Below are 21,637 nucleotides of genomic sequence, written 5' to 3' on the forward strand. Positions count from 1 at the left end.
CCCGCAGAGGACGAGACCGAAGATGTTGGATCACATCATACATTTCACAACCCGTCGATCATACTCAACGGCGGAGAATTGGAAAAATTATTGCAACACGTTTTAATAAGAATTTTGCGATGATGTCTCGGAGATAAATATTGAGAATTCGCTAATTTAGGGAATATCTCGAACCATTAAGATCTATCTGTCCTTTCATGTATTTTCCAAGTTCATCAATTATATATATATATATCAAAGAACACATACAGACTCTGCAATTATGTCCATTTTGATTTGTCAGTTGTTATTGCTGCATATTGATTCGTGCCAATTTCATCATCATATATATCACCAGCTCCATTCATACTTCTGTTTTTTTCTTTTCCTTTTCATAAACTCGAAACTTCTCTTTGGTTATTATCATATGATCTTCATCGCAACCGTGAAGGGTCGACCTCTGGATGTTATTGCTCAAAAACTCCTACGGACGAATTTGTGGGTTATAGATACTTTCTATTGCTAATGTAACCTTTGAGATAGCTTCGGCCTGAGTTCGTTCTGAATGTTTGTTGGCTCTTTTGATATGAGTAAACTCCATTTGTATATCCAATTTTTAGTCCTTATTCTCTGTCTTGGTGCTCTATATTATGAAACCCTGAACAACTTAGGAAGAACTACTTCCTCGGCACAAGTAACACCTTATTGATCACGGCCTCAAGATTAACGTAAGATGACCCGGAAGGAGCCATGGTAGCTTCTCTGGCTTTTTTCTTCCACTCCATGACTTTGTTTCTCATCTCCTTCCCTTTCTCTCCCTCCATCATCTCCCTAACTAGCGCTTCCACTTCATCCCTCTTAACATCACTGTTGATCTCCATCCCTATTGGCCCCCACTCGGTGCAGCAGTACCTGCAGTTCGTGTGCTGCTCCGCAAAGAACGGCCAGCAGATCATTGTCACGCCAGCAGACACACTCTCGAGCGTCGAGTTCCATCCACTGTGGGTCAGGAATGCCCCGACCGCTGGGTGTTTGAGCACCTCCTCCTGGGGGACCCAGCTCGCTATTAAACCCCTTCCTTCGGTCGCGTTGACAAAACCTGGTGGCAACATGTCCGACTCACCGAGTATAAGGTCGGGCCGAATCACCCACAAAAAGGTCTGGTTGCTGTTGGCGAGTCCCCATGCGAACTCAACCATGTGCTCCGATGACATGACCGTCACGCATCCAAAGTTCACTAAAAGGACTGAATTAGGTGCCTTGGTGTTGAGCCACTCAAAGCACCCTCGATCTTCCTTCCATAGATTGGATCCAATGGATTTCAGCTCGGGATCGGGGACCTGGTCTAGGTGGTGCTGAAGGGGTCCGATTGTGTACACTGGGGGGAGCATGGTCCTCAGTGCTTCTAGCGCATCGTGCTCCAACTCGTCAAATGTGTTGATGACAATTGCAGTGGCTTGTTCGTTTCTCTCGGCCTCGATAATGAACCAATTCAGCATGACATCTTCAGGGTCTGTGGTTCGAATAAAGCTCGGCATGTCCTTCAAGCGCATAACTTTCGAACCGGGAATCCAGTCCAAGAGGGTGTCCAGGCACCCATTTGTCTGGAAAGACGCATCTACATTCCACAAGAAAGTACAACAAAGAACAATTATATAACATAATACTATTTGTTGACATTTGAGTAGAAATTAGTAACGGGACGAAGAACACTATGTGGTCTTACCAATATAAATTGTGAACAAATTTTTTTTTCCAAAGCTCAAGCAATAAAAGTTAAACCTTAATTTCTTATTGAAGAAAATAGGAACCTTAATCTATACTACCGTTGGTGTCCCACATCAGTTGCTTTTGGCAGAATTTTACATAATTATCCCTAACTATCCTACTTCCCATTGACGGAGAGCAAAATTAACTATTAAATACAAAGATAAAGTTGTAAATTCAGTCAAATTTTAAACACAAACAGCTTCATTCTCTCTCCTTCACTTGATTACACGTGTCCCACGATTTCTCCCCTTATCTTTTGATTCTCTCGGCTGCTTTCTTTCTTCTATCAACCAGAGAGTTTTCCATTTCTTTTTTCCTTATTTATTGGAATTTCCGAATTTATTTTAATAGAACAAATTTTACATGATTAAACACAATAATTATTTCATAAAAAAGCACATTAAATATAAATAAAATTCCAAAAGCTAAATTTCCTCAAATTTTAGTCGATACATTTTTTAAGATTTTTTTCTATTTTATATCAATTAAAATTTCATATTATGCCGTGCGAGTAGTGCAGGCGTAAATCTAGTATATATTCATGAAAATGAGTGTCCAATCAAATTGAATTTATAGAAAGACGAAATTGTCGGGTGAATGAGAGGGCCGAACCTCACTAGAAAGATAAAATTTTCAATTATAAGAAGGGTTCGCATATTTAATAAGCAATAGAGAAATGGTAAAATATCAAAGTGTCAGAACGTTTCATCAAAATCAGTTGACCCAAAATCTCAACCTTATTAATCATATCTCTCCAATTATTTAACGGTAGCCCCATCAATATGCGATTTATCGATTATAGTATGATATTTACTGCAATTTATTATGCCAGTCACGAGCTGTTTTTCTTGGAGAAAGAATGAATAACTGATCGAGTACTACTAACATATTTTTAAATGAATCAAACCAACTTCAAAAAAGAAAAAAAAAAAGAGAGAGAAAACACGACCTTAGTTAAGCAAAGTTCAATAAACAGTATGAAGAAAAAAAGGACGTGAACGTAAAACACTAATTAATATGCATACCTCCGAATGGAACAATGCCCTTCTCAGTCAAAGGCTTGAAGTGCAAGTAGCCCAAGAGCCCACAAGCACTTGCAGTCCAAAAATTCAGCTTCGGCACCCCAATCTCGTCCGCAGCCTCCAACGTGAACATCATCGCCCAGTCCGTGACCAAGCAACTCACTGGCGGGATCTCACTAGAAGAAGCCATGTTGTTCAATTTCAAGAGCAACTCCCTAAAGTATGGCAAGCAATTCTGCTGGGTGGAGTAGCAGAGGGAGGGGACATCCTGCGTGGCGTTTGCCTCAGAGTAAGGGAGGCCGTCGGGTATTGTCTCAAACCGGAAGCTCGGGAGGCCCTTCATGGAGTCGGGGCCCCTGGAATTGAGGAGGCGGCGGTGGTTGAATTCTGTGTTCACAAATGTGATGTGGAAGCCCCGGTGGTGGAGCAGCTTTGCCAGCTTAAGCAACGGGATTACGTGACCTTGACCCGGGTATGGAACGACCACTGCGTGGGGCTTGTTCCCGAGAGAGCTCATTGTTCCTACTTCCTACTACTGACCTCGGGAGCTAGAGACCGGACAGCAGTCGAAATTAAAGTTGGATGATTATTAGAGAGGTGGTAATGAAAGAGATGGAATTTAGGTAGAAGAAAAGGAGATGGAATTTCTTTGTATATTTATAGACCAGCTCAGGAAAAGTCGGAGGACCCAACAAATTATTATTATGTCTCTATATCTTAATATTATACATATATTATAATATATGAAACTAATCTTAATTTAACCTAAACATTGACGGGGCATCAATGGCTAATGGTATTTCCTTTTATCACGTAAACGAGATATCATCATTCAAATATTTCTTTTACAAGGGCGCCTTTGAGATCTCGTTAGCCTCAGTACTTAAAGCTAATTAGGGCCTTTTGGAATATTCTGTGGGTTGTTTAGCTTACGATATTTCAACAAATGATCTTTCTTTATACAAAGTCACAGCTCGTTCAATAGATGATCTATGCTATACAAAAAATCCCAACTCGCCAAACCAAAGTTGGAACTGGAACCACCTTCTTGAAGAATCTCGTGTTCCCACCCAACTAATTGAGGTAAATATAGTAGGATCAAAGCAGTTTCAAGATGATGATATCCAATTTTCTTTCTTTAAGAGATTAATGTTGCATTTGATTTTAGGGTATAATTTTAAAATTAAATTTTGATTTTAAAAAAGTGTGGTATAAATGTGGATCACTCTTTGACTTTGTATGAGTTATGTTGTTTTGTTATGGAAAAAAGTGGTATAAATGGAGCTCACTCTTCACTTTGTATGAGTTACTTTATTTTGTAGTTGGTAGAGTTAAATTAGAATTGTTATTCTAAAATAACACTATGAAACCAAATAAGGCCTAAATATCTACTCCGCCTCTGAATTCCCATCCACTCCCGATCTGCCAACTTACCGAGTACACCTAGCCATACACTTCTGGTACATATATGTCCATTTTGGATGCTTCAATTTCTTTTCAAAATTTTTCATCAGATCTAACACAAAATAAAAGAAATTTTGAGCAAGCCATTTTTTATATTAATTAATCGGACCCCATGTTTTCACTGATGAGAACAGCGTCGCATCCAATTATTGTTTTCCTCTTATTATATATATAATAATTACAACGTAAGAAAATTCCAGCTTTTTATCTTTTGTCGTAATTTGAAAAAAACAATTATTACTCGATCGATTTTTGGTAATAGGCTAGGCATGCAGCAGATTCGTATAATCACGGTGATAGTGACGTATGCGTTTTCAAGTTAAACTGATTATGAGTAAATTAATAATTTACCCGTCAACATATCAATGTTATATTAAATTTGAATTCAAAATAATTTTTACATTAATTTGGATCTTGATTTATTAAATGTATATCATATTGTCACTTCCGTCCGTCTACCGTTAAAAACTCGATGGAATTCTATAACGGAAGGGACAATATAATATACATTTAATAGATATAAAAAAAATAAGAAATAATGTCACATAAATGTTTCCGTCTATTGGATGACAGATAAATGGAACGAGTTATCTGATATACACTTAATCTGTTAAGGTCTAAATTTATATAATAAATTTATTGAAATTTGATTTGATATAATATCAATCTTTTAATGGATAAATCGTTAGTTTACTCTATTAGTTTCATGTTTTTCCAATTATTGCCAACTAGTGGGTTCTCTAAACGTCCTGTTCATGGCAGTGTCTGCTTTCTCTGTAGGCCAATTATGCATGCATGACATATATTCTATCTAGTAAATTAAAGATGGTGTTAGTTTGTTTGTATGCGATCAAACGATCTTGTAGCATCCGAATTTCATGCGACGACTATTCTTCCCTAGGAAAAGACAGAAATAAATAATTTTATCTCATAAAAAAAAAGTACCTATATTTTCCATTTTGTCGTAAATATGATCTGCCTTCCAATTCCATTAACATAATTTTCGTCCATTTCTAACATGGCTTTAACGGACGTTAATGTAAACCCGAAAAACAATCTAACTTAGACCTCATGTACTGTGTTTAGCTGCTTTCGATACCTGCGTACGTGTTTTAATGCTTGGTCGGCTCTACTATTTCTGTCTAGCAGAGAAAAGGTCCAATTATGGGGCTACCTTCTTTTCTCTGCCTTCTTTATTATTCGTGGAAATTTTCGGTATTAACATGATTATGAGGAGTATCTGGATGATATCTATCTTATCAAAACTGTATCGCAGATCGAGTGGGAGGAAGAAGAAAGTTGCTATCAATCAGTTTTCAGCTGCTCTACGCAATTTATATGCTATATGCATCCTCCTCTCTTGCCCAACGTCACATTTTTCTGCACAATTTCCCTCCTTAACTTCCAAAAATATCTTCCCGATATAAATATCCCCCTTTTTTACCTCCTAGTTTCCTCCAATCTTCAGTCACTTGTCTATGAGATAATGAGAGCGTGAAATATCCATTTAAGGTCATTTCCTGAAATCTGATGAAACTCCTCTGGAAAATTTGCTTTTGACTGAACCGAACGAGTCCCTTTTTCTTGTGATCGAACTCATCCTTCTGGAGAAACATATAATAGATTTCGTCGAAGAAATAGAAGAAGAAATGGACTCTCTCTCTCTCTCTCATTTTATTATCTAAAACATTTCAGTATTTGCGATACGATCCTCACACTGTTAGTTTTATCCAATCAAGGCATTCAACTCCCTTTAACTTTAACCTCCCTCCGTTGGAATTCTCGTTTAATTAGCCTACCACCCTGACCATAATTTATTGGACATCTGACACCCTCAAACGTTTCCGGCAGCCTCTTCAAGAATATTGGGAAAGTTGAAGTTGTCGTGTTCTGACAATTTCCAAGTCAAGGCAACATCTGAGGACGAAGCATTGTATCAGAAGGGGGATTCTGATCGAAGTTTGTCTTTCAGTTCGGATGCCAGCAATGTACCCACCTTTCCTAATATCCATGTTCCCTCGTCCTGCTGAAGGCTTGCACGTACTTGCGCGATTCGGTTGTGCGATGTAATGACTACGTCATCAATGTCGACCTTCATATAATAATAAAACTTTTAAGTGATTTTAATCTTGGCAATTGATTCCCGCAGTTTCTAAAGGAATCAAAATGAATCTTCTAATTTCATAGTGAGGTGCGAAACGGAATGCATGTTGGAATAGCCCAATTCGCGAAGCCAAATTGAACCCGTAAGGAGCACTTTGACGAGTGAGCCTGTGATGTTAAGGCCAGATCCTACCTCTGATATTATCTTGATAGTAATTGTGCTCGTATTAGTCATAAAAGTTTAAACAATTTAATAGATACTAATACTCAATTCTCTTCTAAATTCAGGTTTCTTTTTCTTTGCTTCCGGGGGTGGGATCCCTTAACAATAAAAATTCTCGTGCGCGCATCTCGTGCGATCTCTGAAAAGTAAATTAGCGTTTTATAAAAGCACAAAAAAGATATTGAGATCTATCTTCAGAAGAATCAAGCCCCAATTGATTCCCAAAACGCATGCATTTGAGCAATAAATGAGCATTAAAAAGATTAACCCCAGCATTTGACCTTGTGGTAATTTGCTGAAAATCAGAGTTGTTCTTACAAGAAGAATTAAATTATTGGAAATATTTTCAGAATAGACTTTCGATAAATTAAGTGTTTAAAAGTTAAACAAATAATTAGTTAAAGAAAGAAATGTATAGGAAGAGAGAAAGAATGATAAGGATCAGAAAATGTTTTGTGAAGGGAAGATGACATCAATAAGTGAAAAATGATGTATTTCATAAATCAAAATGTTTTACTTATTAATTAAGTGATTTTTGATTCAATAATCAATAATTAAGTAGTTTTATTCACCCATTCTCCACTTTTGAATTATAACGGAGGAGCTTGTGCATACACTATTTATAGGAATAGTGAAGGAGCATATGGGAGTGCTGGAAAAACCAAGAATCGAATATTCAACCTCTTAATTAATTCCATGATTATAAATATTGTCACTGTATGCTATGGTATCAGAAAATAGTTTCAAGACTCGATTTAGGATTGCACATTAATTGGGCTCTTCTCCAAATGTCCGAGCATACAAAATACGTACAAGTCATTTCGGATATAATCAAATATATATGATCGTATATTTAACTGAAATTAACTAATGAGCTTTCTACTTAATTTTTTCTTTTTTCGATTATAAAGCAAATCGATCGATTTAGAAGGTAAATGATAGGAGAGGAAAGTAAAGGAATATACGGGTAGTCCGACGGATGAAATCGAATTAAGAAACTGGCTTGTTTGGCAATATCTCAGGTGTTTTCATGGCGTGCCTCCTCCTCGCCTCGTCAAAGCCACTTTCATTCGGTCAAAATCATAATTCGACAAAATGACAAAATGGTGATGGGAATTGGTTTGAAAGTTTCATACTTCGAAATATGAAACTTAACTGGTCCAAGTAGCTCATAATGACTAGCCAATGGACTCACAGGCCACGCGAGTTTATTATATGTAAAAAAATTTCTATTTGATTGATAATTAGCTTAAGAAATAACTTAAAAAAATTATCCATTTTATAATAATAATATTATTATTATTATTTTATTTTTTCCAATAATTATCCCATTTGATTAATAACAGAATAATCAAACAGTATTATTTATTTGATATTGGACTTCCAAAGAAGAAGTAATAGTAGTAATTATTATTTGATCATAATAATAATGATGATGATAACTCAAGAAATTATCCATTTTATAATAATAATAATAAAGATGGTGATGATGAATGCATTGAATGTGGCATTTTAGGAATCGTTGAATGAGAGGTCTCCATTTCTTGATTTTGTACAAATGGCAAAAAATGATAAATGCGTTAGCAACTATATATTATATAAATTTGGAAGGCATTTTGGGGGGGGGGGGGGGGGGGGGGGGGGGGGGGGGGGGGGGGCTTTGAAGTTGAAAGCAGAATGACTCGAAATTGCTACATAGATCAGTTATCACAATTGAAACCAGAAATCATCAGGAATTCGATAATCTTCGGTAGCCTGACTGGTGAAACCTGAAACGCCCTGGTCCGGTTCAATGCAATGTCGGACAAAGTAATCTTGGGCCAATGCATTGGCTTAAGTGGGCACGGGGTCACAAATTCCACGAGAGGAGGTCCAGTGAGGAAGCAAAATAATAGAAGGCGATTGATAATTATATATCAGACATTTCATAGTCCTCGATCAAACTCATTGTTGGTAATTTAGAAACATTTGTTTGTATGTTCTTCGGATCGTAGATGGCCCGCGTCTTCTATTTCGGATCCAACGTAAGCCCATTCTTTTTGCGCCTGACCATATTGGTGTAAATGTGTTTGAATGATCTCTTGCGAAATTCGAAATTAATTACTTGCTCATTTAAGAGATCTTATTCTAATATTGTTCTTCATGAATAAGCATATATTCCGAGATTAATTAAAAGAAGAAACACCCGTGTTCACAATTTTGTCATTCATATATGTTCTTTCAATCATTAAAGTGATTGGTCATCTGAGTCCAACTCATTGGGAGGTCTCGGACATTGGCAAGATATATATATCCATGAACCCTACATATTTTAGGTACTAATTAACAAAGTGGTCTATACAACAGATGGCGGATGATATATAGAACTTGGGATCAGGAAATCATGTCACGGTTGTCCCCGGCGCTTTACGTAAGGGTCGTCCACTGAAATCACAATGGCCACTAGCCAGCCGGGTGGTGCAGGAACTTTGATTTTACGGACCTGCGCCACCCATTCGGTCCACGGGCTAACTTGGACTATACCAGTACTAATGTTTGGGTCAAATGAGATCTGAATCCTCATATTGCAGCGATCACGAAGGAGGCTCTGTCCCTTTTTTTCTTCTTGGTCCTCTGCAATGTTCTACCGTACTTCCTCATTTATGTTTTCCTCTTCTGCCTTTAAAGTGCTCGATCAACTGCTTGCATTGCATATAAAAATGTGGACCCGCCCATCTAACTTGCACCGGTTTCTCATGACACAGAGCCTCCCCCTCCGATCCAACTCCTCAACTGTGATCGCTCAATGCTGCCGCTCCGATGGTTAATAGCCCCATGATGGTCTCTCTGCCCACCATTCTCCACGTTTCTTTCTACCATTGGCAAGTTCTCTTCTCCCTTCCTGTCCTTACCAATTTGCTAAACACCCTTTTTTTTTCTGCCTCCTTTCCATCTATCTCTGTTGTGCATCTTCTCCTCGTCTTGTCTTTGTGCTAATGGAACTATGTACCCGCCCCGAAACAGTCCGCTCCCGCTGATTCCACTATCTCAGTTAGTTTTGTAGGTAGCATAAAGTCTCAAGTCATAATCATTTAATCTAATGAGTATTTACTAGCTCTATGCTTTTCTTGCTTCTTCGTTGAGCCCTTCCATGTATTGCACGCTTAGTAATTAGTATTTCCTAACCTTATATATATATATTTTATTGATACTAGTAGGGCCAAGCTTTAGGAAATACTTCAGTTCTTTTTTTTTAAATAGATACGAAAGGGATTTGAACCTTTGTGCAACTTCATAGGCTTTAATTTCTTGAATTGAAAATATGCATTTCGGGCTGATTTTAAAAATCACAGAACGTTGAATATTGTGGTTGAAAAGATTGTTGCTGACCCTATGCCAGTTGATAGTTTGCCTTGAGCTTCTAAGATGAGTAGAGAAGCTCACTCTGAAGTTTCATAAGTTATAAAAGATGCATTAGATTTATGTGGATAATGAGGTTTTATGTAGGTATATATGCGGTCTTCTGGAGCTCTTTCTTCTATTGTACATCTCTTCCGATGATCAATTTGCACACGCCGAAGAATATGTAACTTACATTGAGGAAGATAATGCCAGTACTGAAGAGTATGAGGCTGAAATGGAAGAGGATAATGTCAGTGCCAAGTAAGCAAGTTTCTCTGAATGCAAAGTTGAGGAGGAAGATTCTACTTTGGCCAAGTAAAGCTAATGGTCAAGAAAATTAGGGGATGCCTCTGAGGTTGTAGCTATTGGTATTCAACAAGGAAGAAGAAAAGGTAAAGAGGAAGAAATCTAGGAGAACAAGAAACAGGGTGAGGGGAATGGTTTATTGTCCACTCCTATAATAATCATCTTTCCATGTAATGTAAGGGTTCTCAGTGATCGCTTGAAGCAAATCACTCCCTATGCTCATATGCTACTCCAGATTCGTGTTTAAAACAGATGGAAGTAGTGTTGCTGCTTGTCTATTCTATCAAGCAAATTTGTTCTGTAGTTTTGAGTATAAAATATCATTTGTCTTTTTGATGACATGAACATCCTGTTTTTCATCCACCGAAAAAAAGACCTATTTTTTTTTATGAATTGGGGAAAAAAAGGAAAAATATACATTATTTTCTGATTCTGCCTTAACACAAACCGTAACAGACTTAATTAGGAAAATAAGTCCATATTTTAAAAGTTTTTAAGTTTCAAAGTTATATTTGAATAATAAAATAAATGTAATTTCGTGTTTCAAAGTGAAACTAAATAGTAAGTTTCCCACTCAAATAACTTGCGTACGTCTTTTTATAAGGTTTTGACGAAGTCACTTCGATCTTCTTGTTGTACCTTTGGTGTCCGTCCAAAATCACCATTCGACAACAAGAAAAAATCTGCAGAGCACATGGGACGACAATCGCAAACTGATATTCACCCAAAAGAAAAGAACAATCGCAAAATGACAAAATCGGAAATATTTACTGGAGCTCAGAAGCTAGTTTTCTTCATAAGCATAACGAAACCCAAAAATGCCTATGAAAATGCTATATGAATCACTTAGAAGTTGTATTTTACTAGACGCTTAACCCGCATTAGGTGCGAATTTTATAAAATAATTTCTTTTTTTCTTTTTCATGTCATAAAAGGAATTGTAATTTGTGGTATAACCTTAACATTATATCCATGTTCGTGAAAATTTAAAATTAATTTAAAATTAAAATTAATATAATATTAAAAAAATGGAAAATCAAATATGAAGAGAGAGTGCAGGGATGTTGTGACGTTAACTGAAAAAGAGAAATATTCAGCAAAAAAAAAAAAGAGAGAAATAGGAGAGGTTGGGGATTGAGAATATGGGGAGAGAGTCTTTACGAAAAAATAGTGAAATTGAAGAGATAAAATTAACAAAATTATCCTTAAATCTAATGGCTATTATTTTTTCGTGAAATTGGAGGAAGGATAACTTTGGAAACCGAATGTTAGATTAAAAAAAAAAAAGAAGTCATTCTCCCATTTGTAATAGTATAGATATATCCAGAAATCAATAGTGGTACATGATATGCCTCTAACTGTTCAATGTGACAGTGGAGAAGTCACCTCTATCAAAAAGATGGTGGATAAGTTAACTAGCGGTCTCGGGCCGATGCATTTTGACCATTGGACTGAATGGCTACGGTCATGAGTCCGATGAGACATTAGGTCCAATGAGAAGCAAAATAATTGGTAGACCGAAGATGTCGGATCTTATCATACATTTCACAACCCTTCGATCATACTCAACGGCGGTGAATTGCAAAAATTATTGCAACACGTTGCTCGGATCATTGATGGCATCGTGTTCAGTATTGCCATTCACATGCCATTGTTTTAATAAGAATTTTGCGATGATCTCTCGGAGATAAACATTGAGAATTCGCTAATTTATGGAATATCTCGAACCATTAGGTCTACCGTTCTTTCATGTATTCTTCGGTTGCAAGGGGTTTTCATGGACCAAATATATTGAAATAGAAATCGTAAATATCTAATGAAGGGACACGGATAGTCCCACTGGATATCGAACTCGTAACCTCTTAGTCACCATGCGAGAGATGTACCACTGTGCTATTCCCTCTTTTGATGCTAATGTAACCTTTAAGATAGCTAGTTCTTCCACAACTTCGGCCTGAATTCATTCTCAATGTTTGTCTGTTCTTTTGAGATGCGTAAACTCCATCTGTATATCCAATTTTTAGTCCTTATTCTTTGTCTTGGTTCTATATATTATGATTCCTAAACAACTTAGGACTTCCTCGGCGCAAGTAACACCTTATTGATCACGGTCTCAAGATTAACGTAAGATGACCCGGAAGGAGCCATGGTAGCTTCTCTGGCTTTTTTCTTCCACTCCATGGCTTTGTTTCTCATCTCCTGCCCTTTCTCTCCCTCCATCATCTCCCTCACTAGCCCTTCCACTTCATCCCTCTTAACATCACTGTTGATCTCCATCCCTATTGGCCCCCACTCGGTGCAGCAGTACCTGCAGTTCGTGTGCTGCTCCGCAAAGAACGGCCAGCAGATCATTGTCACGCCTGCAGACACACTCTCGAGCGTCGAGTTCCATCCACTGTGGGTCAGGAATGCCCCGACCGCTGGGTGGTTGAGCACCTCCTCTTGGGGGACCCAGCTCACCATTAAACCCCTTCCTTCGGTCGCGTTGACAAAACCTGGTGGCAAAATGGCAGACTCACCGAGTATAAGGTCGGGCCGAATCACCCACAAAAAGGCCTGGTTGCTATTGGCGAGTCCCCATGCGAACTCAACCATGTGCTCCGATGACATGACTGTCAAGCTCCCAAAGTTCACTAAAAGGACCGAATTAGGTGCCTTGGTGTTGAGCCACTGGAAGCACCCTCGATCTTCTTTCCATAGATTGGATCCAATGGATTTCAGTTGGGGGTCGGGGACCTGGTCTAGGTGGTGCTGCAGGGGTCCGATTGTGTACACTGGGGGGAGCATGGTCCTAAGTGCCTCTAGCACATTGTGCTCCAACTCGTCTAATGTGTTGATGACTATTGCAGAGGCTTGTTTTTTTCTCTCGGCCTCGATAGGGTACCAATTCAGCATGATATCTTCAGGGTCTGTGGTTCGAACAAAGCTCGGCATGTCCTTCAAGCGCATAACTTTCGAACCGGGAATCCAGTCCAAGAGGTTGTCCAGGCACCCATTTGTCAGGAAAGACGCATCTACATTCCATAAGAAAGTACAACAAAGAACAATCATATAACATAGTACTATAGGTTGACATTTGAGTAGAAATTAATAAAGAGACGAAGAACACTTTGTGGTCTTACCAATATAAATTGTGAACAATTTTTTTTCCAAAACTCAAGCAACAAAAGTTAAACCTTAATTTCTTATTAAAGAAAAAAGGAACCTCAATCTATACTACCGTTGGTGTCCCACATCAGTTGCTTTTGGTAGAATTTTACATAATTATCCCTAACTATCTTACTTCCCATTGAAGGAGAGCAAAATTAAGTAATTAACTATTAAATACAAAGATAAAGTTGTAAATTCAGTCAAATTTTAAACACGAATAGCTTCCTTCTGTCTCCTTCACTTGATTACACGTGTCCCACGATTTCTGCCCTTACCTTTTGATTCTCTCGGCTGCTTTCTTTCTTCTATCAACCAGAGAGTTTTCCATTTCTTTTTTTTTCTTTTTCTTTTTTCCTTATTTATTGGAATTTCCGAATTTATTTTAATAGAACAAATTTTACATGATTAAACACAATAAATATTTCATAAAAAGCACATTCAATATAAATAAAATTCCAAAAGCTAAATTTTGTCAAATTTTAGTCGATACATTTTTTTAGATTTTTTTTCTATTTTATATCAATTAAAATTTCATATTATGCTGCGCGAGTAGTGCAAGTGTAAATATAGTATATATTCATGAAAATGAGTGTTCAATCAAATGGAATTTATAAAAAGACAAAATTGTCGGGTAAATGAGGGGGCTGAACCCCACTAAAAAGATAAAATTTTCAATTATAAGAAGGGTTCACATATTTAATAAGCAATAGAGAAATGGTAAAATATCAAAGTGTCAGAAAGTTTCATAAAAAACAATTGACCCAAAATCTCAACCTTATTAATCATATCTCTCCAATTATTTCACGGTCTTTCATAGCCCCACCAATATGCGATTTATCGATTATATTCTGATATTTACTGCAATTTATTATGCCAGTCACGAGCTGTTTTTCTTGGAGAAAGAACGAATAATTGATTGAGTGCTGCTAACATCTTTTTAATTGAACCAAACCAACTTCAAAAAAGAAAAAGAGAGAGAGAGAGAGAGAAAACCAGAGAAAACACGACATTAGTTAAACAAAGTTCAATAAACCATATGAAAAAAGAAAGAGGGTCCACTAACACTTTGATCCTCTAATTTTTCAATTGTCAGCACTTGATTGCTTGAATTTTCAAAATCGAGAATTTGATCCCTGAATTTTCAAAAACCATAACAAAATGGTCCTTTTAAGGACCAAATTGTTGGCAAAAAAAATAGCTAAAATGACCATTTTGTTATGATTTTTTAAAATTCAAAAGCTAAATTCTCGATTTTAAAAATTTAGGTAGTCAACTGTTGGTAATTGAAAAATTGGGGATCAAAATGTTAGTGAACTCAAGGAACTGAACGTAAAACACTAATTAATATGTATACCTTTGAATGGAACAATGCCCTTCTCAATCAAAGGCTTGAAGTGCAAGTAGCCCAAGAGCCCACAAGCACTTGCAGTCCAAAAAATCAGCTTCGGCACCCCAATCTCGTCCGCCGCCTCCAACGTGAACGTCATCCCCCCGTCCGTGACTAAGCAACTCACTGGCGGGATCTCACTAGAAGAAGCCGTGTTGTTCAATTTCAAGAGCAACTCCCTAAAGTATGGCAAGCAATTCCGCTGGGTGGAGTAGCAGAGGGAGGGGACATCCTGCGTGGCGTTGGCCTCAGAGTAAGGGAGGCCGTCGGGTATCGTCTCAAACCCGAAGCTCGGGAGGCCCTTCATGGAGCTGGGGCCCCTGGAATTGAGGAGGCGGCGGTGGTTGAATTCTGTGTTAACAAATGTGATGTGGAAGCCCCGGTGGTGGAGCAGCTTCGCCAACTTAAGCGCCGGGGTTATGTGACCTTGAGCTGGGAATGGAACGACGACTGCGTGGGGCCTGTTCCCGAGAGAGCCCATCGTTCCTACTTCCTACTACCGAACTTCAGGAGCTAGAGGCCGAACCACAGTCGAAATTAAAGTTGGAGGATTATTAGAGAAGTAGTAATGAAAGAGATGGAATTTAGGTAGAAGAAAAACAGATGGAATTTCTGTGTATTTATAGACCAGCTCAGGAAAAGTCGGAGGACCCAACAAATTATATATTGCCGGGAAAAAGGTCAAATTTGGTCCTCAACATTTAGCTCTTTTTCTATCTTAGTCCTAAACATTTTCTTTGTCTGGATTTCATCCTCAATCTTTTTTGCACGGTATGAGTTCAGTCATTTCGTCCAAAATTCCGTCCATTTTCCCTTACATGTATACTCGTCAAACGAAAGTGCGCCACATGCGCGACAGATCACTACTACTCTAAACTGGTTGTTATAGAGCAAATCCGATTCTTTTTTTAATTAGACCCATAAACCGGATTAAGATATTTTCGATTCTTTTATAATTCCAGCCATCTGTCGGTGCGTGAGACGATGAAAGAGAAGCGATGGCTAGAATCCTAAAAGAATCGAAAATATCTTAGTCCGGTTTATGGATCTGATTAAAAAAAATCAGATTTGCTCTGTAACAATCGGTTTAGAATAGCAGTGATCGGTCGCGCACGTGGCGCATTCTCATTTGACGAATATACATGTCAAGGAAAATGGATGGAATTTTGGACGGAAGGACTGAACTCATATCGCGCTAAAAAGATTGAGCACGAAATCTAGCTAAAGAAAAGGTTTAGGACTAAGATAGAAAAAGAGCTAAAAGTTGAGGACCAAATTTGACATATTTCCTATATTGTCTCTATATCTAAGATTCTAAATATTATATTATATTATATATATATATACATACATATATATGTTTCGCTAGGTACGGTCTGACTCTTGAGTGATCTTGCAATTAATATGTGACCAATGCCGTTAACCGTAGACAGAGACGGAGTTAGGATTTTCATTCGGAAGATGAAAATATTACTTGATATGAATAATACATAAATATTTTTTTTCAGGAGATAAAATACTAATTTTACATAATTTTGGAATAAAATTTTAAAAAAATTTAAAGTTCATGAGGGCAATTGCCCTTTACCAATTAACTAGATCCGCCCCTGACCGTACAGTTAACTACGTGTGCGTCTATAGGAGGAGGCATTCTTAAAAAAAAAAATTATTACGAGAGAATTCAGCAAAATACTTCTTTGAAATAATAGGTTTGTTTTTTAAGTGTATGTATTAAGGTAAAAATTAATATTCAATGCAGAAGAGATATTGAATAAGCGATCTGAAAGGAGAAGATCCAGCGTGTTATCCGTTTAACCTAAACATTGACGGGACATCAATGGCTAATAATATTTCCATTTGTAATGTAACGAGAGAGATGATAATTCAAATATTTCTTTGACAAGGGCGCCTTGGGGTACATATATGTCCATTTCGGATACTTCGTTTTCTCTTCAAAATTTTTCATCAGATCTGACACATATATGTCGCGTACAATTATTGTTTTCCTCATGTTATTATTATATATATGTTTGACACCTATATGTCGCATACAATTATTGTTTTCCTCATGTTATTATTATATATATGTTTCTGTTACGACGAGAGAAAATTCCAACTTTTTATCTTTTGTCGTAATTTGGAAAAACAATTATTACTCGATCGATTTTTGGTATCACTGCCGACTGCCAATCCTGTAGGAGATTCATATAATGACGGATGTAGTGACGCATACGTTTTCAAGTTAAACTGATGAGTAAATTAACAAATTGACCCCTAAGAGATCGAGTATGTCTCAAATGTTACCTCCACTCATTTTTACATCACTTTTGCCCTTGACTGTCAAAGTGTACATCGAATAAAGCCTTCCGTCAGCCTCCCTTACAAATTAGATGGGTAATGCTGATTTGGCTTATTTCTTACTTTTTTTTGTTCTTTCTTTCTCTTTATGCATTTCTTTATAATATAATATCATTCCTTTCCTTTTATTATAGAGTTTGTCTTTAAAAAATGTTTTTTTTTTTTAAAAGAAGAAGAAAATTTTCTCTCTCGATTTTCCAGAGTCCACTGTCTGATCTACTCTGCCTTCCCTTTCCCTTCACAGAACCGAGAAGAAATTATAAATTCAAATCGATCAAAAACAAAAATCCAATGATTTATAGAAATAATATCCAAAAAATTTCTCAAGTTTCCAATACAATAATCACAACTAAGAAGATCTTAAAATAAGGGAAAGAGAGAGAGAGAGAAAGGAATCAGAAATACCGTCCAAAACATGAGGTTGTTCTCAAGTTCATCGGTGTCTGATCTGCCGGCCGTTTCTGCGTTACGGAACCAAGAAGATGAAAAAATTCAGAAATTTAAACCAACAACGAGGAACAAAAATCCACTGATTTACAAAAATAGTCAAAATTCCTCAGAGTTTCAGTAACGCGAGAGAAATGGATCAGAAACAATGTCCTAGAGCCTGAGATCGATCTCGAATTCATCGGCGATACGAATGATCATAATATGAGGGAAAAGAGTATGAGCTCTCGTTATTGAACTCCGTCTCGCCAAGGAGCCATCACCTTCCTACTTCCTTCCTTCGTTCCTCTACTTTTATTTTAATTTATTTTCACCTTGTTCCCAGGGAGGCAGATCGGTGGGGTGAGACCCCGCCAGCCACTGCAACCCAGAGACCAGAAGCCTTCCACGAGGTCGCCAGAGGGAGCGATGGCCGATGGGGTGCCCCCACCGCTGATTTGCCCCTCCTTCTCTCTTAAATCAAAATCGAAGAGGAAGGGGGCAAATCGGAACCCCCACCCCCAACCCAGCGAACCTCTGCATCGTTCCATCTACTGCCACCAATTTCCCTTTCTTCATTCGCACATGCAAGGGTTTCTCAGGCATAAGAGAGAGGAGCCACAAGAGCCACGGATGAGCTTTAATGCCACGAAATCCCCTCAAGCTCCATCGATTTCCTCCTTCCTTCGAACCTCCCTTTTTTTTTTTTTTCCTTTTAGTTTTCCAGGACGTTCGAGAGAGAGAAAGGGGGGGGCTTGCCGGCCATCGCCCCCCAGGCGATAGCGCAGGAGGCATCTAAAGCCTCTGGCGAGGTCTCTTGTGGGGCGGTGATCGGTGGGGGTGGCCCCACCGCATATCTACTCCCTCCATTGACCAGGGAGCAGATCGGCGGTGGGAGCACCCCCGTCGGCCATCGCACCACTCCCTCCCACCACCCCCCCAACCCAACAAGAAAAAACCCGATTGGTGTCGCGTTTTTCCAAGGTTCTCTAAACGTCCCGCTCATGGCAGTGTCTACTTTTTCTGTGGGTCGCCTTGTCAATTACCCATGCATGACAAACATTCTAGCTAGTAAATTAAAGTTGGAGTTAATTTGTTTCTATTTTGTCGCAAATATGATCTGCCTTCCAATTCCATTAACATAATTTTCGTCCATTTCTACATGGCTTTAACGGACGTTAATGTAGACCCGAAAAATAATCTAACTTAGACCTCATGTACTGTGTTTAGCCGCTTTCAATACCTGCGTACGTGTTTTAATGCTTGGTCGGCTCTAATATTTCTGTCTAGGAGAGAAAAGGTCCAATTTTTGGGCTACCTTCTTTTCTCAGCCTCTTTTTGTTATGAAAAATGTTGTGGAAATTTTCGGTACCAACATGACTATGAGAAATAGCTGGATGATATCTGTCTCATTGAATTGTATTGCAGATCGAGTGGGAGGAAGAGGGAAGTTGCTATCATTCAGTTTTCAGCAGCCCTACGAAATTTCTATGCTAACCTTTAACTTTAACCTCCCTCCGCTGGAATTCTTGTTTAATTAGCCTAACCCTGACCATAATTTATTGGACGTCTGACACCCTCCAATATTTCCGGCAGTCATTTCAAGTAAATTGGGAAAGTTGAAGTTGTCGTGTTCTAATAATTTCCAAGTCAAGGCAACATCTGTGCACGAAGCATTGTATCAGAAGGGGGGGATTCTGATCGAAGTTTGTCTTTCAGTTTGGATAACAGCAATATACCCACCTTTCCTAATATCCATGCTCCCTCGTCCTGCTGAAGGCTTGCCTGAGATCTTGCCCGTACGTGCAAGATTCGGTTGTTCAATGTAACGACTACATCATTCCCAACGTGATTTCGAAGCCAAAGTGAACACGTAAGGAGCAATTGACGAGTAAGCCTGTGATGTTAAAGGAATATACAGGTAGTCTGACCAATGAAATCGAATTAAGAAACTGGCTTGTTTGAAAATATCTCAATTGATAACTCAAGAAATTATCCATTTTATAATAATAATAATAATATTATTATTATTATTATTATTCCAGCAATTATCCATTTTATAATAATAATAATGATGGTGATGATAACGATGATGAAAGCATTGAATGTGTTATTCTAAGAGTCTTTGAATGAAATGCCTCCATTTATTGATTTTGTACGAATGGCAAAAATGGTGAACGTGTTAGCAACTATATATTATATATAAATTGGGAAGGCATTTTTGTTTTGTTATTTGGGGGGGGGGGGGGGGGGGAATGGTGCTGGCTTTCAAGGAATTCCTTTTAGAAGCACAAGGACTCGAAATTGCTACATAGATCAGTTATCACAATTCAAACCAGAAATCATCAGGACCTCGATGATATTCCGTAGCCTGACTGGTGAAACCCGAAACGCCCTGGTCCGGTTCGATGCAATGTCGGACAAAGTATTCTTGGGCCGATGCATTGGGCTAAGTGGGCACGGTTTCACGAATTCCACGAGAGGAGGTCCAGTGAGGAAGCAAAATAATAGAAGGAGGATTGATGATTATATATCAGACATTTCGTAGTCCTCGATCAAACTCATTGTTGGTAATTTAGAAACATTTGTTTGCATGTTCTTTGGATCGTAGATGGCCCGTGTCTTCTATTCGGATCCAATGTAAGCCCACTCTTTTCGCGCCAGACCATATTGGTGTAAATGTGTTTGAATGATCTCTTGCGAAATTCGAAATCAATGAGTTGCTCATTTAAGAGATCTTGTTCTAGTATTGTTCTTCATGAATAAGCATATATTCCGCGATTAATTAACTCAAGCAACACCCGTGTTCACAATTTTGTCATTCATATATGTTCTTTCAACCATACTTTATTGGACGAATTCTTACGGTAAATTTCCCAACTGCTTTGCCTTCTCTATGGCAGTTAAATTGTTGGTCGAATTCCCCGCTTAGACAGAGATTATTTTTACACAATTAAATGTTTCGTATGACATCTTATTCAATGCCTTGTTTCTCTGATTGTGCTTGCATTTGCGGGATGTTAACTGGCCTCCCAACTTTATGCCCATGACCTATTTGATGTAATGCTGTTGAGCATGAAAGATGTTTCATTGGCTTCTTTTTGGGGATGAGAAGGGAGAGTGAACACCGTGTCATGAGGATAAAGCCTTTTTGCCTTCTGTTTCAATGGAGAGTTCTGAGCTGATTCGTTGCCTATCGTTAACGTCCTTTCTTTTTGCAACATTAGAGTGAAGAATACAACTCCGACAAGAGACTATGTTGCACAACTTTGTTTTCAAGGGGATTGCCTAACTGATTAGTATCATTATATTATTCTTCTAATGTATCGTTAAATTCTTATGTTAGTTTTTCATTTTTTGAAAAAGACTCATCCATTCAATTTGTGTATTGAGTACGGTTGCCGATTATAAATTGTGTAGGTTTGAACATTAATATTAATATTTTGGTAAATTGTACCGGTGGTCCAAAAAGTTTTACAAATGTTTCAATATGGTACAAAAAAAATTTTTTTTGCTACTTGATGATACAAAATGTTTCAAAGTTATTTCAGTATAGTACAAACCGTCATCTCGCCATTGACGCCGTCAAGTCAACGCTGATTGTGCAAAACCGATTTTTGTGGCATATTACATAATGGTGCAAAATGTTTTGAAATTGTAACTTAATAGTACAAAATGTTTTACGTAAGTTATATGATAGTGCAAAATTTATAGTCTTGTAAAGGACGGTTTGACGACGTTAATGGTGAGATGACGGTTTGTACTATACTGAAACAACTTTGAAACATTTTTTACTATCAAGTAGCAAAAAAAACTTTTTATACCATATTGAAACATTTATAAAACTTTTTAGACCACTAGTGCAATTTACCCTTAATATTAATATAACGTTCAGATTGGCTTCTTTCTTTGTGTTTATATCCTCAACGATAAGGTTCCCTTTCATCATACATACTTTGTGGCTTAATTCTTTTTCTAATGTCCTCGCATTTATGTGGTGTCTTCTTTTATTAGAAATTTATAAGTCACAATTAAGACACAATTTGAAGCAATTCACTGAGATCAGTT

The 21,637-nt window shown here is 37.8% G+C and overlaps 2 protein-coding genes and 1 long non-coding RNA gene across 4 annotated transcripts; 1 reads left to right on the top strand and 2 right to left on the bottom strand.

The window, feature by feature from the left end:
• Positions 1-412: 412 nt before the first annotated feature.
• On the bottom strand, positions 413-3,421 carry LOC116205701 (7-deoxyloganetin glucosyltransferase-like). The gene is made up of 2 exons (XM_031538347.1): positions 2,775-3,421; positions 413-1,597 (listed from the first exon to the last, which is right to left on the bottom strand). Exons 1-2 carry the CDS (start codon positions 3,286-3,288, stop codon positions 657-659), a joined length of 1,455 nt encoding a protein of 484 aa, XP_031394207.1. The 5' UTR covers positions 3,289-3,421; the 3' UTR covers positions 413-656.
• An 8,510-nt stretch (positions 3,422-11,931) lies between these two features.
• LOC116205700 (7-deoxyloganetin glucosyltransferase-like) lies at positions 11,932-18,047 on the bottom strand. Of its 2 annotated transcripts, XM_031538346.1 has the most exons (4): positions 17,905-18,047; positions 17,549-17,604; positions 14,753-15,298; positions 11,932-13,262 (listed from the first exon to the last, which is right to left on the bottom strand). In XM_031538346.1, exons 3-4 carry the CDS (start codon positions 15,264-15,266, stop codon positions 12,319-12,321), a joined length of 1,458 nt encoding a protein of 485 aa, XP_031394206.1. In that variant the 5' UTR covers positions 15,267-15,298; positions 17,549-17,604; positions 17,905-18,047; the 3' UTR covers positions 11,932-12,318. The 2 variants fall into 2 exon arrangements, with proteins under 2 accessions (XP_031394206.1, XP_031394205.1); XM_031538345.1 differs by lacking the exon at positions 17,905-18,047 and having other exon boundaries at positions 17,549-17,635.
• Positions 17,675-18,671, top strand: LOC116205703. Its single transcript, XR_004156557.1, has 2 exons — positions 17,675-17,807; positions 17,916-18,671. It is a non-coding gene; the product is annotated as an uncharacterized LOC116205703 (long non-coding RNA).
• Positions 18,672-21,637: the final 2,966 nt, after the last annotated feature.

This window comes from Punica granatum, chromosome 4, assembly GCF_007655135.1.
Source record: "Punica granatum isolate Tunisia-2019 chromosome 4, ASM765513v2, whole genome shotgun sequence".
Lineage (NCBI taxonomy): Eukaryota > Viridiplantae > Streptophyta > Magnoliopsida > Myrtales > Lythraceae > Punica > Punica granatum.